The 19,057-nt window shown below is 39.2% G+C and overlaps 1 protein-coding gene across 5 annotated transcripts in view; it reads left to right on the top strand.

The window, feature by feature from the left end:
* Positions 1-19,057, top strand: part of DBF4 (DBF4 zinc finger) — a 44,296-nt gene that overhangs the window by 11,135 nt on the left and 14,104 nt on the right. For 2 of the 5 annotated variants that reach the window (XM_043969170.1, XM_043969167.1), the window contains exons 2-6: positions 16-191; positions 3,882-4,061; positions 12,715-12,765; positions 15,405-15,474; positions 15,687-15,766. In XM_043969170.1, the coding sequence (XP_043825105.1) occupies positions 16-191; positions 3,882-4,061; positions 12,715-12,765; positions 15,405-15,474; positions 15,687-15,766 (557 nt within the window). The remainder of the gene's footprint in view (positions 1-15; positions 192-3,881; positions 4,062-12,714; positions 12,766-15,404; positions 15,475-15,686; positions 15,767-19,057) is intronic. The other 3 variants (XM_043969168.1, XM_043969172.1, XM_043969171.1) reach the window with 3 other exon arrangements.

The raw sequence follows: 19,057 nt of genomic DNA, 5'->3' as shown, positions 1-19,057 counted from the left end.
AAACTTTTTTTATAGCAGGTGGTATCCAAATAAAAAATGAGAAAAATAGACCATCTTTGAAAACTGTGAAAAATGATAACAAATCAGAAAAGTCTAAATATAAGCCACTCTGGGGGAAAGTCTTTTATCTTGATTTGCCATCTGTTGTGATCTCTGAAAGACTGGAAAAGGACCTCAAGGAACTAGGAGGGGTAAGTTAAAATGCTGTATTTTAAGAAAAAAAAATTCCCACAAATTTAACTTATGCCCACATTGCAGCAAGGCAATCTATCTTCATGTCCCTAATGGGTTCCATCCCTGCCCTCTTCTCCAGCACTTTCTCTACTATCCTCTCCACTAGATAATTTTTAATCTCTTCTAATCCCCTGGATCCTTCCTACCACCTGCTTGTGGTCTGATATCCCTTCTACACTTCTTGGCTAAACTCCTTGAGGAAGGTGTTTAGATGCCTCCACTTCTCTCACTTGCTTCTAAATCCATCTATAATCTGACTTCTGATTTCATACAGTTGTGAAACTGCCATCTCCAGAATTTTCATTGATCTCTACATTGCCACATTTAATGAGTGGCCTGTTCTCAGTCCTTTACCCTTCTTACATTGTTGATAATCTTCTCCTCCCTTAGGCATCTCAAATGCAACATTTCCAAGAGAGAAGTCATCTCTTTCCCCTCAAATTCTCCTCCCTTCCAAAATTCACAGTTACTATTGTGATAAAAAATAATGGGATTTGGCTGATGCCCAGGGGCCCCACCTGAAGATTGATTTGGAATTGATTGAATTGGGTGAGACTGAGAAACTGAGAACCTATTTAAGGTTGATTAAATCAAGACCACACCTGGCTGGCCCTGAGTGGGGTGGTGTTATCAGAGGCTGTGGACTACAAGACCACCCTCAACCAATCAGATTGAAGGATGTCTCCTTCTGGGGAAGGAGACAGGAAGTAGGAAGGGAGGTTGGCTCCCTAGCTCTGGCCCCTTTTTCGTCCAGGACTCTGGTTTGGTGGCAGACAGAAAAAGAGAGGAAAGCAGATAGACTTTTCTGGCATCATAGGATTCCATGTGTTGTCTACTCTTTAATAAATCCTTAAAAGCCTAAACTCTTGCTGAATTTATCAGCAAATCTTAGCCAGTTTCCCCCCCAAAATGGGGGGGGGGAGGACCCACATTTAGATTTTTAAACATTACACTATCAAGGGCACCACTATTCTCCATCACCTGGGCTCATGTTCTCCATCTTGTTGCAAGAAAGGTACTGGTGGTAGTGTTTGAGCTGAGACTGAAGGAAGCTATGGAAGCTAGGAGCGCAAGGTGAGGAGGAAGGTCATTCCCTGAATGGGAAGAGAGTCAGTACAAATTAAGAGACAAGAAATAGGAGTCCATGTGAGGAACAGCAAGAAGGCGGCCTGTGTAGCAGAATCATAAGAATGCAGACAATGTGAGAAGATGGGAAAGGGGGGAAGCGTCCAGGGTGGGAGGAGCTTTAAATACCAAGCAGTATTTTACCTTTGATCCTAGAAGTAACAGGGAGCCAGTGGACTTCACTGAGCCCTGGGGGAGAGACAGCAGGATCTCTCACTGGAAGCAGCATGGAGAAAGGGCCGGAGAGGAGAGAACTTGAGGCAGCAGAGGGGGCCTCTCCTCAGTTTGTGTCTTGTGTACCTGGTTATGTACCTAGTTTTTATACTCTTCTCTCACATTAGAATGGGAGCTGTCCAAGGGCAGGGGCCATGGTCAAGTCACCTAACCTGAGCCTGTTTCCTCAACTGTAAAATGGCTGTAATAATACATGCACCACCTAACTCATTATAGGGAGAAAAATTAAACCACTTGGCAAATAATTTGTGCCAAGCTCACACTTAGATTCTTGGCTTGGTCAGGAACTCTAGCTTGCTGTACATCGGGAATAATCAAAAGAGGCCCCCCCCCCCCAAAATGTTATGTGTGCAATGCTAACATTCTGATATTAATATTTGTAGAAATGCCTGTTGCATATTGGCTTTTATATATGTACTTAAAATTGTAATTCCCTGTAAGAATATTTTTTAATGGAAAATTTCCTACTTTTTCAATACTTAAAGGGGGGGGTTGTTTGTTGGTTTGCAGGGCAACGAGGGTTAAGTGACTTGCCCGGGGTCACACAGCTAGTAAGTGCCAAGTGTTTGAAGCTGAATTTGAACTCAGGTCCTCCTGAATCCAGGGCTGGTGCTTTATCCACTGCACCACCTAGCTGCCCCCCAATACTTACTGGTTTTGACACAGATTTGGGAAGGATAATTAATATCTAGGGTGACAGTATCAAGATCCAAAAAAAAGCAAACCCCAAACTCCATATAACAGGGTAATGTGCTAAACCTAGTAAAATGAAATTTAATAGGTTAAGTGTTTCATCCTACATGTGGAGTAATATGTGAGATAAACCTCATCAGAACAGGTTCTGCCTCTCTCTATGGACTGCTTAGACAACAAACAAGGTTAAATGAAAGAGACACGGAGGGTGAGTGGATAACAAGCCCAGTGTGCATCAGCTTTGTGAGAAGGCAGCCTGATACGCCAAAGTGGCCTTCCACTGCCTTAGACTGCAGAAATTAAGACTCTTGGTTTGTGCCTTCCCCAAACCAGTGACTAACATATCTGTGTGAGATAGTAATGATAAAAGGTGTCTCTTGAAGGTTGGAAAGAAAGCATAATATGGCTTACATCATGTAGGACAGCTGGGGAAACAGCTGTCTCCACTAGGAACGTAAAAGTTGATAGCCTGATGTCAGTACGTAAGTGTAGTGTGGACAGTATAGGGTGTGACCCCCCATTGAACTCTCTGGTGGTCAGACCAGATCTCGAGTGTCCTCTGTTCACCACTGACTACTTCATTTCAGAAATACATTGACATGCTGAAGGGCATATGGAGAAAGGAATTTGGATGGTGAAGGGGACTCAAAGCCTTCTAACAAAATCACAAAAAATTAATAGTGTAGCAAATCTTATGATAGAGAAATGTCAATTATTGTGATGTCGCATTAAAAACCAGAGGCTTTAATACTTCCATCACATTTTTCAAAGAGAAAACTATTTCCTTTTGGTCTCTAAGGTTGGAAATCTATTTCATCTTTCATGTCTTTCATGTAGTAATATCCCCATCTGCTGGAACTTTGGAATATTGCTACAAAATGTTTGGGCTTGGGTTTTTTTTGGTTTTGGTTTTTGAGTGGTGGTGTGTTTTTGTGTATATCCACATCACTAGAGATTCTTCATAAGTTAGCTTTTATTTGATTGCAGTGTATTTTATGGCCCATTTTGAAATATGATTGTGAGCAAATTTCTCCCATAAAAGAAAGAAGGTAGTATTGAGTTTAGTATGTCACTGGACTCAAAAGGAAATGTTCTTTTTAATGTTTTTAAGGCACTGACTTGTCTCCAAATCATGTAACCTTATTTTAATTTTCCCTGCTTACATTGTGAAGCCCTGGAAGGAGTAATATTTGCCATTTTTCTTCAGTTTTGTGTTGTAGCTATCTAAATTACTTTTCAGAAGCCATTATATCTGCAGATAGCTAAGTAGTTATGGCATTTTTTTTTCCATTGGCAGCACCTAGTTCAGTACCTGGCAGGCATATAGGAGGCGATAAATAATTGCTCTTTGATTGATTGATTGATTGATTGATTGATGCTTGTGTAGAATCCTATTATCCTATAATGATGCCTTTACTTAAATGTAAAAATACTAAAAAAATGTTTCTTCGATAAATGTTGTTGGATAAGTTCAGCATTTGTAAGCTAGAGGGCATGAAGCTGAATTGGTTTAACTTATTTTGAGTATCACATAAATATCACGTTATTGACGTTTTATTTTTACATTTTTCAAAAATATGGATTCTTTTTTTTAGAGGGTTGAAGAATTTCTCAGCAAAGATATAAGTTACCTAATTTCAAATAAAAAGGAAGCAAAATATGCTCAAACATTGAGATGTATTTCTCCTGTCCCGAGTCCAGAATCAACATATACAGGAGGAAATACTTCACCTCATCCTAGTTGTGATGGAAGTTCATTCAAGACTCCAGATCCAGTAAGTTTCTTACACATATTAATTAGTAGGGTTTATGACTTGAAAACCTTAATTAGCTGTGTTGCTTTACCTAATAATGTGTGTGAATCCTCTTTGATTTTGCCATCATTTTCAAGGACAGAGCCATTTCATAGTGTTGAGTTAGATACTTATACAGTCCTTACAATATAAATAAACCCAACAAATAAACATGTGAACATACATTGTTTATGTCCTTAGTATTTCCAGAATATTGTCCAAGCTTTCCAGATAATATTTCCTTTTTCAAATGACAGCAAAGGGGGATTCCATTAGGGGGTGGCCCTGTTATCTCATTAGTATGAGGTGCTTCCAGAGGAATGCCCTCTACCAATGGAGCTTGGTCCCTTCTCCACCCCTAAAATAATCCTTGAAGAGTTCGGGGACTTCCTCAGGGTCATTCAGCTAGTGTGTGTCAAAGACAGGAATTGCCAGCTCTACATCATATGCCGTCCTACCTCTGACAATATAGGAATATAGGAAACTGTTCTGGGTGGGCAGTAAGGTTGGGGAGCCTTCCTTTAATAGAGTACCATAGAGAAAGCAAGTTCAAAATCACTTGTCCTGTAGAGTGACTTGCTTTAGTGGGGGTGGGGGGTTAGTGGGAGAAATAAAATAGCCAACTAGCCTGATTTTAAAATTACAAAGAAGAAACAGACTATATTCCATAAATACAATAGATGTGTTTTTAAATTTTTAAATGTGCTTCAGTTACATTTTATGGCCAATTTGAGGACCTGGGAAAGGTGAGAAAAAGCATGGAGGAATGGGAAGGTGGGAGAGGGAGGGTTACAAGGAGAATCAGACCTGATTACTCATTTTTTTTCTTAAATGGTAGACAGCACTTTAAGGTTTGCACAGCATCTTACATATATTTTCTCATTTGATGCTCACAACAGTCCTGTAAGGAAAGTACTATTATCCCCATTTTACCAATAAGGAAATTAATCAGAAAGGGATCAAAGAGCTTGCCTAGGGTCATACAGCTAGTAAGTGTCTGAGGCAAGATTCGAACTCATCTTTTTATGACACTAAGTGCAGTGCTCTATCCACTGTAAGCCCTTACCTGGCTCAAACAGAGAAGAGGGGTGGGTTAGTAGATTCCACAATAACCTTTGAAGAATTGACTTGCCCTTGCTATACATATGGGCTATTATTAGAAAAGCCGGGGGCAGAGCCAAGATGGCGGAGAGGAAGCAGCAAACTGCCTGAGTTCTCCTTCTGTTCCCTCAAAAAGAACATTAAATCAAGCCTCTGAACAGATTCTGAAACTACAAAACCTGCAAAGGGACAGAGAGACACAGTCTTCCAACCAGAGATAATTTAGAAGACTTCAGGAAAAGGTCGATCTGACTCAGGCAAAAGGGAGGCCCAGCGCAGGGCAGCAACCCAGCGCCGAGGGGGTCAGGGCAAGTCAGCCGGAGCTGCGGGCCACAGCCGAACAACTGAGGCCCCTGGAACCTGGTTCAAAAATCTGGTGGCCAAGAAGGACAGTGGAAAAACCTACCTGCACCAGCCGGAAGGGCGACAAACAGGTCAGGCAGGAACAGACGCCAGGAGCGGGTGCCTGGCTGGCCGAGCGCACCCAGACAGGAAGTGCAGGGCAGGGGATCTCCACACACCATAAAGGCCTCAGAGTAAAAAGCCAGTCACATAGCACCTATCCCCTGCACAAGAAGCCCAAAACAGGGTCTCTGGTGCCCCGAGAGCAGACCTCAACTTAAAAAATAAATAAATAAACTGCAATAATGAGTAAGAAGCAAAAAAGAGCCCTCTCCATTGAGAGCTTCTGTATCAATAGGGAAGAAGCCAACGCAAACTCAGATGAGGACAATACCCTCAAATTGCCTACATGTGAAGCCTCACGAGGGAAGGTGAATTGGTCTCAGGAACAAAAAGAGCTCAAAAAGGATTTTAAAAATCAATTGAGAGAGGTAGAAGAAAAAATGGGGAGAGAAATGAAAGCAAAACAAGAAAACTATGAAAAAAGAATCAGCAGCTTGGAAAAGGAAGCACAAAGATTGACTGGCCAAATGGAAAAAAAAGTGCATAATCTCACTGAAGAAAACAATGCCTTAAAAAATTCAGTTGGCCAAATGGAAAAAAAGGTGCATAATCTCATTGAAGAAAACAGTGCCTTAAAAAATTCACTTGGCCAAATGGAAAAAAAGGTGCATAATCTTACTGAAGAAAACAATGCTTTAAAAATTAAAATTGGACAGTTGGAAGATAAGGAATCCATGAGACACCAGGAATCAGTCAAGCAGAATCAAAAGAATGAAAAAATAGAAGAAAATGTGAAATACCTCATTGGAAAGATAACTGATCTGGAAAACAGATCAAGGAGAGACAATTTGAGAATCATTGGACTACCTGAAAGCCATGACCAGAAAAAGAATCTAGACACCATATTCCAGGAAATTATTAAGGAGAACTGCCCTGATACCATAGAATCAGGATAAAATCATCATTGAAAGAATCCACTGATCACCTCCTGAAAGAGACCCCAAAAGGAAAACTCCAAGGAATATTGTAGCCAAATTCCAGAATTATCAGGTGAAGGAGAAAATACTCCAAGCAGCCAGAAAGAAGCAATTTAAATATCATGGAGCCACAGTCAGGATTGCTCAGGACCTGGCAGCTTCAACATTAAAGGACCGCAAGGCTTGGAATATGATATTCCGGAAGGCAAAGGAGCTTGGATTGCAGCCAAGAATCTATTACCCAGCAAAAATGTGCATTTTCTTTCAGGGGAAAAGATGGACATTTAATGACATTGGGGACTATCAATCTTTCCTGGTGAAAAGAACAGAACTGAATAGAAAATTTGATCTCAACATACAAGACTCAAGAGAAGTTTAAAAAGGTAAACAGGGGGAGGAAAAAAAAAAGATTACCCTATTAGGTTAAACTGTTTACATCTCTACATGGGAAGATAATACTCATAACTCTTAAGAATTGTAAATGTATTTGGGCAGAGAGAAGGACTTTACACAGAGGGTATAAATATAAATTGTCTTTGATATGATGATACAAAAAAAAAATTTTAAGGCGTTAAAAAGGGAGTCTATGGGGAGGAGAGGAAAGGGGAGGTGGAAGGGGATGAATTATATCATATGAAGAGGTGAAATAAAAAACCTATTACAATAGAGGGAAAGAAAGGAGGGGTGAACATTGTTTCAACCCTATTCTCATTAGATTTGATTCAAAGAGGGAATAACATATACGTTCATTGGGATAAAGAAACTTAACTCATTCTTTAGGGAAGCAAAAGGGGAAGACTGATAGAAGGGAGGACAAAAGCAAGGGAGAAAAGGGTAAAGAAAAGAGAGGGGGGTGATAAAAAGGGAGGGCAGATTGGGGGAGGCAGGGGTAAGAAGTAAAATGTCAGTGAGGAGGAATAGGGTGAAAGAAGGGGGGGAAAGTACAAAGGGGGTGAATAGAATGGAGGGGAATAGACAGTCAGTAATAATAACTGTGAATGTGAATGGGATGAATTCTCCTATACAACGGAAGCGAATTGCAGAGTGGATTAAAAACCAGAATCCTACAATATGCTGTTTACAAGAAACACATTTGAAGCAGAGAGATACACACAGAGTAAAGGTAAAAGGCTGGAGCAGAATATATTATGCCTCAGCTAAAGTAAAAAAGGCAGGGGTAGCAATCCTTATCTCAAACAAAGTGCAGGCAAAAATAGATCTCATTAAAAGAGATAAGAAAGGAAATTACATCTTGCTTAAAGGTACTATAGATAATGAAGTAATATCAATATTGAATATGTATGCGCCAAGTGGTATAGCATCCGAGTTCTTAAAGGAGAAGTTAAATGAGTTACAAGAGGAATTAGATAGTAATACTATACTAGTGGGGGATCTGAATCTCCCCCTCTCAGAATTAGATAAATCTAGCCAAAAAATAAATAAGAAAGAGGTGAATAGATTACTAGAAAAGTTAGACATGATAGATGTCTGGAGAAAATTGAATGGGGATAGAAAGGAATATACCTTTTTCTCAGCAGTGCATGGCACATTTTCAAAAATTGACCATGTATTAGGGCACAAAAACATCATAGTTAAATGTAGAAAGGCAGAAATAGTAAATGCATCCTTTTCAGATCATGATGCAATAAAAATTACATGTAAGAAAGAGCCAGGGAAAAGTAGAATGAAAATCAATTGGAAACTAAATAATTTAATTCTAAAGAATGAATGGGCCAAACAAGAAATCATAGAAACAATAACTATATCCAAGCGAATGACAATAATGAGACAACATACCAAAATCTATGGGATGCAGCCAAAGCAGTGCTTAGGGGAAAATTTATAGCTCTAAATGCTTACATGAATAAAAAAGAGAAAGAGGAGATTAATGAATTGGGCATGCAACTTAAAAAGCTAGAAAAAGAACAAATTAGAAATCCCCAATTAGATACTAAATTAGAGATCTTGAAAATCAAAGGAGAAATTAATAAGATTGAAAGCAAAAAAACTATAGAATTAATCAATAAAACTAAGAGCTGGTTTTATGAAAAAACCAATAAAATATTGGTTAATTTGATTAAAAAAAAGAAAGAAGAAAACCAAATTACCAGTATCAAAAATGAAAAAGGGGATGTTACCACCAATGAAGTGGAAATTAAATCAATAATTAGGAATTATTTTGCCCAACTGTATGCCAATAAATTTGACAATCTAAATGAAATGGATCAATATTTACAAAAATACAAACTGCCCAGGTTAACTGAAGAAGAAATAAAATCCTTAAATAAACCCATATTAGAAAAAGAAATTGAACAAGCCATTAATGAACTCCCTAAGAAAAAATCCCCAGGGCCAGATGGGTTTACGGGTGAATTTTACCAAACATTTAAAGAACAATTAATTCCAATATTATACAAATTATTTGGAAAGATAGGTGAAGAAGGAGTTCTACCAAATTCGTTTTATGACACAAATATAGTGGTGATACCAAAACCAGGCAAAGCAAAAACAGAGAAAGAAAATTATAGACCAATTTCCCTAATGAATATTGATGCTAAAATCTTAAATAAGATATTAGCAAGGAGATTACAGCAAGTGATCACCAGGATAATACACTATGACCAGGTGGGATTTATACCAGGAATGCAGGGCTGGTTCAACATTAGGAAAACTATTAACATAATCAACCACATCAATAAGAAAACCAACCAAAATCATATGATTATCTCAATAGATGCAGAGAAAGCTTTTGACAAAATACAACACCCATTCCTAATAAAAACACTGTAGAGTTTAGGAATAGGGGGAGCTTTCCTTAAAATAATAAACAGTATCTACCTAAAGCCATCAGCAAGTATTATATGCAATGGAGATAAACTAGAGGCCTTCCCAATAAGATCAGGGGTGAAACAGGGATGTCCATTATCACCCCTATTATTTAATATTGTACTAGAAATGTTAGCTTTAGCAATCAGAGAAGAGAAGGAATTAAAGGAATTAGAATAGGCAAGGAGGAAACAAAACTATCACTCTTTGCCGATGAGATGATGGTATACTTAAGGAATCCTGGAGAATCAAGTCAAAAATTACTTGAAACAATTAACAACCTTAGTAAAGTAGCAGGATATAAAATAAATCCACATAAATCATCAGCATTTCTATACATGACCAACAAAGTCCAGCAGCAAGAGATAGAAAGAGAAATTCCATTTAAAGTAACAGTAGATGATATAAAATACCTGGGAGTTTACTTGCCAAGACAAACCCAGGAACTCTATGAACATAACTACCAAACACTCTTCACGCAAATCAAATCAGATCTAAATAATTGGAAAGATATCAATTGCTCATGGATAGGCAGAGCTAATATAGTAAAAATGACAATACTGCCTACATTAATTTACTTATTCAGTGCCATACCAATCAGACTACCTAAAAATTATTTTATAGAGGTAGAAAGAATAATAACAAAATTCATCTGGAAAAACAAAAAATCAAGAATATCCAGGGAAATTATGAAAAAAAATTCACAGGATGGTGGGTTAGCGGTACCAAATCTGGAGCTTTACTATAAAGCGGCAGTCATCAAAACTATCTGGTACTGGCTAAAAAATAGAGTGGTAGATCAATGGAATAGGCTAGGCTCAGGAAATGCAGTAGTAAATGACACTAGTAATATAGTGTTTGATAAACCCAAAGACTCCAGCTTCTGGGATAGGAACTCAGTATTTGACAAAAACTGCTGGGAAAACTGGAAGATAGTATGGCAGAAATTAGGCATAGACCAACATCTTACACCTTATACTAAAATAAGGTCAAAATGGATACACGATTTAGACATAAGAGGTGACACCATAGGTAAATTAGGAGAGAAAGGAATAGTCTACCTATCAGATCTTTGGAAAGGAAAACAGTTTTTGACCAAACAAGAGATAGAGTATATTATAAAATGCAAAGTGGATGATTTTGATTACATTAAATTAAAAAAATTTTGTACAAACAGAAGCAATGCATCCAAAATTAGAAGGGAGGCAGAAAGCTGGGAAACAATTTTTGAGGCCAGTACTTCTGATAAAGGTCTCATCTCTAAAATATATAAGGAACTAAATCAAATTTATAAGAACCCAAGTCATTCCCCAATTGAGAAATGGTCAAAGGATATGAACAGGCAGTTTTCTGATGAAGAAACCAAAGCTATCTATTCCCATATGAAAAAATGCTCTAAATCTCTAATGATTAGAGAGATGCAAATAAAAACAACTCTGAGGTACCACCTGACACCTATCAGATTGGCTAAAATGACAAAAAAGGAAAATAATAAATGTTGGAGAAGCTGTGGGAAAATTGGAACACTAATCCATGTTGGTGGAGCTGTGAGCTGATCCAACCATTCTGGAGAGCAATTTGGAATTATGCCCAAAGGGCGATAAAGCTGTGCATACCCTTTGATCTAGCAATACCACTTTTGGGTCTTTTTCCCAAAGAGATCATGGAAGGGGGAAAGGGACCCACATGTACAAAAATATTTATAGCTGCTCTTTACGTGGTGGCAAAGAATTGGAAGTTGAGGGGGTGCCCATCAATTGGGGAATGGCTGGACAAGTTGTGGTATATGAATACAATGGAATACTATTGTGCTATAAGAAACGATGAGCAGGAGAAGTTCAGAGAAACCTGGAGGGTCTTGCGTGGGCTGATGATGAGTGAGATGAGCAGAACTAGAAGAACATTGTACATAGTAACATCAACATTGAGTGTTGATCTACTGTGATGGACTATAGTCTTCTCACCAATGCAATAGCACAGAATAGTTCCAGGGAACTCGTGGTGGAAGAGGATCTCCAAATCCAGGGAAAAAAAAAAAAAAGAACTGTGGAGTATAGATGCTAAATGAACCATACTATTTCTTTTGTTTTTGATGCTGTTGTGTTTTTTTCTATTTTGAGGTTTTCCATCATTGCTCTGATTTTTTTTTGTCTTATAACATGACTAATGCAGAAATAGGATTAATGTTATTATGTGTGTGTATATATGTATGTGTGTGTGTGTGTGTGTGTGTATATATATATATATATATATATATATATATATATATATATATATATATATATATATATATAAAACCTATATCAGATTACCTGCTGTCTAGGGGAGGGGGGAGGGAGGGGAGGGAGGGAGAAAAATCTGAAATTGTAAAGCTTGTATAAACAAAGGTTGAGAACTATCTTTACATGTAATGGAAAAAAAATAAAATACTTTATTAATTTAAAAAAAAAGCCATTGGACTTTTTGTATTAGAAACTAGAAATAGGCAATAAATTCAATTTTGTTTTCAAGTATTATTTCAGTGGGACATGGCAAAGCGAGGAAAGTGCTCAGAGAAAAATTGTCAGTGATACTTAACTGAGAGCAGAACATAACACGGGTTCATTAGCTCTCTGAGCTTAGGTTCCTTTCTTGCCCTTGGGGTATTTTAAGTTTCTTCGTCTCTAAAATAAGGATAATATACTCTGCCTGCTTATCATATGGGGCCATTGGTTGTAAAGATTGAGTCAGAACACCTACGTAAATGCTTTGGAAAAAACTTAGAAGAAATAAAATCTCCAAATCTTTGAGGGATTCATGTGGAAGAAGAATTGAACTTCCTCTGCTTGATCCCAGAGTCCAGAACTGGGACAGTTAGACCGGAAGGTCTCTGCTCACAGAGCATGATCGTCACAATTAGACCAAGCTGGAAACGGAAGGGCTACTTGAGCCCTCAGGAGTGGAGGTGTTCAAGCAAGGGCTATAAGACTACTTGTTTCAGGGTATTGTAGAAAAGGTCCATGCTTGAGAGAGGCGTTGGTCTAGGGGACTTCTATGTCCCTTCCAAGTTTGAGATTCTATGATTGATGAATCAACAAGTGCCATGTAACTCTATTACTAAGCATTTTATCTAATCCTTGGAAAGATGGGGGCATCTGTGTATTATGTCCATTATGTCCATTTTTTGTCCCATAAGTACTCCTGGGATACATCTGTTTTCATTACAGCAGTGGTTATTGTAGAAGTGTTCTCCCATGTCTGTGTTTCATAGAGATGCATGTTTCTTTAAAATGATTAGGCTTAATTTTTATTCAGTTTACAAATAACCAATTTCCCCCTCCCCATAGGTATGTATGAGCAGAGGAAAATTATTAGTTGAAAAAGCTATCAAGGAACATGTAAGTTGCCAAATTTTTTACAATAATCAAATGAAAATTTCACTGTACAATTATGTATAGTGTTTTCTTTTCTCTTTTTGGGGGGGTTGGGGGGGCAACAAGGGTTAAGTGACTTGCCCAGGGTCACACAGCTAGTGTGTATCTTGAGTTCGGATTTGAACTCAGGTCCTCCTGAATCCATGGCCGATGCTTTATCCACTGTGCCACCTAGCTGCCCCTGTAGTGTTTTAATTACCTCTTGAAGTTTGTAATGCTAGCTACTCAAGACACCCTTTATTTTTAAATTTTTAGTGTAGAAATCCCCTAACTTTCTAGGTTCCTGTTGTTCAAAGTGGGTGTCATGCATCTCCTTTTGTAGAGCATGGCCTCTACTTTAAGATGTACATTTTGTGATCTTTTTAAAGACTTGACACCTCATTGTATTTTTGCAACTAAAAACAGTCAAACTTGGGGTAAAGATTCCATTTTGGTTTTACCCATTCTTTTGATATTTTCCCTTTGAGGTACTAGAGACCACCCTGTGTTGCTCTTCCTAAATAAATCCCTCATTATGATCTCAACCTCATCTACCTCTCCCTGTTCTACCCATTCATGGACTCTGCTCTGGCATTATTTTCTACCCTTCACGGTATTAATCCTGTGCTACTCTTTACTCCTGTGTCCATTAGCACCTTGGCCTCCAGCTGGTCAGGGCTTTACAAACTCCAGGCCTGAGCTGTCCTTGCTGTTCTCCCTTACTCGTAGCTGCTTAATAGTAGAAATTAGCAGAGTGGCTACCTCATACCTAGTGGGTGCACAATCAATACTAGTTGTTTGAACACTGTTGTGGTCAGTCAGTTGTATTAACTGCTTCCACTGTATAATAATAATATCTAATCAGAAGGGGCTCTGGCTGCAAATGCAGTCCTTTTATTCTTCCCCAGTTGATCACTTATACTCTGCACAGTGGCTATTTCAGACCTTCTCTCCTTGAGCCCCCTATCCCACCCTTCTCCCCTCTGCCTCAGCAGAGGATCTCACCACCTGTTTCACAGAGCAAACAGAGACCAGCATCCATTAGCTCCCTCTCAAACCCCCCACTACTTACAGCATCTCTCCTCTTGCTTCAGTCCCTGTGAAAGAGGTGGCCTTTCCCCCGGCCATGCCAGCCTTTCTGGTCTTTTCTAATCTCATCTTTCAGAGTTAATCCAATCCCTGCTACATCTCTTGGAGATTGAACTCATGCTAATTTCCTGTCCCTTATCTTCATACTTTATCCTGATTTCTTCATGCCACCTACATGCATACTGGACTCTCTCCCATCCTTAAGAACAAGTTGTCTCTTGATTATTCCATTCTTTGGAGCTACTGTCTTATAGTACATGAGCTTTATTTATACCAAAGGAATCCTACTCTTGTGGCCAACCTGAGTATGATAAATCTTTCATTATTAAACTTATCTTCAAACATTAGACAGTCTATTACAGATATTATGCCTGAAGCCTTTCCAGGTTATTAGACCCTCCTTTCACTGACATAATCAGATCATTGTAATGCTTAGTAGGACTTTGATGACTATCTGCTTCTTAGACATTTCTAACTGGCTGTCTCATGGGCATCTCAAACGCACCTAATTTCCTCCCCATATCCCTTCGATTCCGTCCCCTAATCCAAAATACTTGAATGCACCACCATCTTTATAGGCACTTGGGCCTACAGATTCAGTTTCATCCTCGGTTCTTTCTTCCTCACCTGCCCCGAATCCAGTCCATTGTCAGCCCACAATGTATCTTGCATCTGCTCCCTTCTCCTTACTCATATAGCTGCCATATGAGCTCTCATCCAAACTCATGCCTCCTCATTGTACACCTGGCTTCCATTCTCTCTTCTCTGCCAGAAATAACCTTCCTTAGGTCAAAGTCTGACCACACCACTCAGCTTGGCACAGTCTGGTTGCAGCCTACCTTTCCAAGCTGATTTCACATTATACTTCATGCATTTATTGTTCCAGTCAAATTGACCTGGTTGCTAATTGCCAACACTTAGCATCCATTTTCCATCTTCATAAACCTTTGGCCCGCTCTGTTCCCCAAGCCTGAAAGTTGTCCTTGTTCACCAGAGCTTCCCAGGCTTCCTTCATGTCCCCCTTCCTTTTGACAACCTTTTTAAACCTCCCCAATGGTTAGTGCTCCCTCCCTCCTCAAGTGATTACACATATGCTTATATTTACGCGTGGCATTTCCCCAGTGTAAAATAGAAGCTCCTGGAGATCAGGGACTGTTTTCTGTCTTGTCCATGTATCTCCAGCATAGTACTTTCATGTAGTAAGTATTTGATAGATGCCTGGTGCACAGCATTGAATTTAGATGAACAACCAAAAGTTCATTTCCACCAAAGCCTTGGATTTAGTGACCTTACCAAAGACATGAAATAGAGAGGAATACTAACTTGTTAATAGGATTGCAGCATCTAGAATAGCTTTGACCATCTTTTTATCAAAGCCTCTTTTTAATAGGAGAAAAAACAAATAGATTCACAAATGATGCTCTGATAAGCCAAAAAGCAAATACCTTATTTCTTCTGCCCTATTTAACCAGAGTAGCAGTTAGCACTTGAAATTAACTTTTCCAAAAAGTATTAATTGCCTTTACTTTTTACAGGAATTCATCCCTTCAAATAGTATACTGTCAAATGCTTTATCCTGGGGAGTGAAAATTCTTCATATTGATGGTAAATCTGTTTTCTTTGGTTGTCTCAGCTTATCTGTGGAGATCTTAGGCCCAATCATAGAAAAACAGCAGTGCTCACATGGCATGGAATCTCTCTGTAGCTTGTTCTCGTCCAATTTCCTTTTTGGACTTTGTCTTAAGTGTCATTTCTGCTTTCTCATTTTTAACTCTGAAAATAGAAATAACCTTAAACCCCTTTTTCTTTTCATAAAGATATTAAATACTATATTGAACAAAAGAAAAAAGAATTGTATCTCATCAAGAAATCCAGCACATCTCTACGAGAAGCAGTGGTGAGTATTTTCCCAAGGCTTTGAAATCATTAAAAGGAAAATAAGATCCTAGCAGATCATGTTTTTGCCATCCAGCTTTTAGTTCTCCTGCCTGGGCCCTCCTCCGGATCTTTCTAATGCAAATAGGGGGGGAAATGCTTCTTTCAGAAAAAGCCTAAAGGGCAGACCGAGGATCCATTCTCTGGTTGGCTCCCAAGGTTACTGCTTTTCCTTTAAGCCTATTTTTGGGCCTGGCTGAGAATCTGGACTGGGAGCCCAAAGCCCTCTAGGGTCTTGCCTTTTTGCTGCTCGTTTCTTCCTTTTTGTGTCATCTCTTTGGGGCAGTTGCTGACAAAAGTCGGCTGCTCACTTCAGTCTTCACCTCCTTCTCTTACACTTCCAGTAGGGCAGGGCTACTGGACACAGTGCTTTTACACATAGTGGACATTTAAAGTAAAAGCATCGTTATTGAGTAATTTAGGGGATTAGACACTAGCAGTTCTTTTTTAAAAATTCTTTTAAGTAAATGAATGCTGTCTTGTTGCTTCTTCCCATTTTCCAGGCATAGCAATAAATGCAAGGGCAGTGGTTTATACATTGCAGTCATAGACTCACATAATTTAATGACCAGAAAGAATGTTAGAGTGGTGTCATCAAGACTCTTTGCCAGTCACAAGCCTTGGGTTTCATGTGGGCTCTTTGCTGCTACTACTTGTGACGCTTTGAGGTAGTCTCTTAATCTCTTGGTGCCTTGGTTTCTTTGTCTGTAAAATGGGAAGAATGGAATTAGATTGTCTCTTGGTTTAAAGTCCTAATACCTAAGCAATCCTTCCTATTTATGGGTGAAGAAAAAGTAAAACTGCTTTATGACCACTCTATAAATCAGAGATGTCTGCCTTCGCAATCTTCTACAGAAGGAAATAACCCATCCACCCCAAATTCCCTAATCCATTAATTGTTTACTATCAATGGATCCCAGAAATACTGGTTTCTAGAGCTTACTCTTTGGACAAGTGCTGGACAAGCGCAGCTTTTTCTGGCCATAACGTGTAAATCTTCCACCTAAAGGTCAAATTCTGCAGTGAATGGCAGAACAAAAATGGCTGCATGATTGAATCTAGATGTCATGGGGAGATGTTAATCAAGGCTAAGTATCTTTTCCCTTTGGGTGTCCAGAATGTAAATTTTTCCCACTGATTTTAGCTTTTTTTTTTATAATGTATCTTATTCCTTTTCTGTATTTCCACAGTAGTTTCTCACACATCCTCCACATTGTACCCTCCCTCGTGACAAAGAAAAATAGTTGAGCAAAAACATCTGATACTGTACTGACTTTGTGCCCAGTGTTCTGTGAGGGAGGAGATGTATTTGACTATCTTATTTCCAAGATCCAAATGAATTTTTACTTTGCTAAGAGTTCAACTTGCATGTATTGAACTTTTGAGAGAAATTATTTTTACAGCAATTTAGAGAGGTGTCCTGAGTTACCTTCTTTTTCTTAAATCCTCATTTCAAAACTGAGTCTCTGAAGGTTCAATTAACTTTCTGTCAGACCCCACCCAACCTTACATGGAATTTAATCTAAGGTGGAGAAGCCCTTTGTGTGTTCTATACCTTTGGGATGGGAATAAATTCTTTGAATAGATTGCCCAAGGCTGGGCAATTTAAACGTAATTGATATAAGCCAAGTTCCTTAGAATAGGTGCATTGTAATATTCTTTCTCTCACATTACTTATTATCCAGTCACAGTTGATTGCCACCCTCAGGAACACCCACTCATCTTGGGGCATAAAAACTGTGAGCTCACCACTATGAGGGAGTCTTTGGCATTAATAGAATACTAGCATTATCAATAAAATGATTAGTTACCCAGAAATTCTGTCTCTTGAACTTTTTAACCATCACCCTTTTCAGTGTTTGGTTCTTGTGTTTAGTCATTTCCTGCTTGGTTCTACATGTTTCACTCTGTACTATTTCATCCAAACCTTCACACCTTTTTTCTTCCTGTTTGTCATTTCTTACTGCACAAGACTATCCCTTTGTACTCACAGACCAGAGGTAATTGACACCCACTTTGTGTGCACTGTTTTTACTGCTGCCCAGAGGGCATGCATGCATTGATGCTTTGGGCCTCTTTGGTGCATATGCCCAGTAAGGTTATCTCTCAATTTCAAGGGTGTGGGCACTTGAGTGACTCTTATTGCACAAGGCCCCAGTGAAGGTCAGGCAGTCCCATCAGCCAGTGTGTCAGTGTAACTCCAACATTAACTGTTCCCTCTTTTTTTCACCTAGTCTGGAGACCAGAGTTGTTTTAACTTGGTTTTCTTAGTAATACAATTCATTAAACATTAAGTGCCTACTATGTGCCAGGCAGTACACTAAGCACTAGAGATACACATAAAAAAAGGAGTCCCTGCCCTCAGGGAGCTTGGAATCTAAGGGGGAGACAACACACACAAAGTGGGAGGCACGGAGCAGGGAATGTGGGGGAGGCACCAGGGGGACCACATGGGGAAGTCTTGTTTTCTGGAGTTGAAACCAGGCAGAGCTGCAGATGTTGGAGGGGCTGGAAGTCTTCCACCTTCTAGCCCTCCAGTGAGTGATTTGAAGTATGCTTTGAAGCAGCAAGAATAAGCACTAAATGCTTCCTCTGTGCCTGTCACTGTGCTAAATGCTTTCACAAACATTATCTCATTCAATACATAACAATATATAATCTCATAACAACCCTATAGTGTAAGAGCTATTTTTTAATCCCCGTTTTACAGAGGAGAAAACTGAGGCAAACTGGTGAAAGTGACTGGCCCAGGGTCACACAACTAGTCATTAGCTGAGGCTGGATTTGAACTGGAATCTTGCTGACCCTGGGCCTGGTGCTCTGTGCACTGTGGCACCCACAGCTGCTTCTGTCATGTCATCGTTTCCACTTGCAATGCTTCTGTGGAAATTGTTTGGTCCTGTCTTTGAATGACTCTGGGTTTTCTTTGTTGGTGTCAGGCAACTTCTTTCCAAGTACACCTTGGGTGTCACCTCCTCCGTGGAAGGGGTCTTTTGTGGTCCAAATCGTGCCTGCCTCAGTGGTCAGTGTACTCCCCACCTGTGGAAATTATTTTTTATTCACTTCTCTGGGCATATGTGATTCCCTTTTTGTACAGGGTAAGCTCCTTGGGACCAGGCCTGTTCCTAGTTTGTCACCTATCACAGGGCTTGGCATGTAATGGCTGCTTAGTAGAAGCTTAGTGAATAGACTAGTAGACAACAAAGTTGCATTTATAAGAGAAATCATCTATCCTTGTCTTCTTTGCAACAAA

Source organism: Dromiciops gliroides, chromosome 5 (assembly GCF_019393635.1).
Source record: "Dromiciops gliroides isolate mDroGli1 chromosome 5, mDroGli1.pri, whole genome shotgun sequence".
NCBI lineage: Eukaryota > Metazoa > Chordata > Mammalia > Microbiotheria > Microbiotheriidae > Dromiciops > Dromiciops gliroides.
This window is presented reverse-complemented; position numbering and strand designations above follow the sequence as displayed.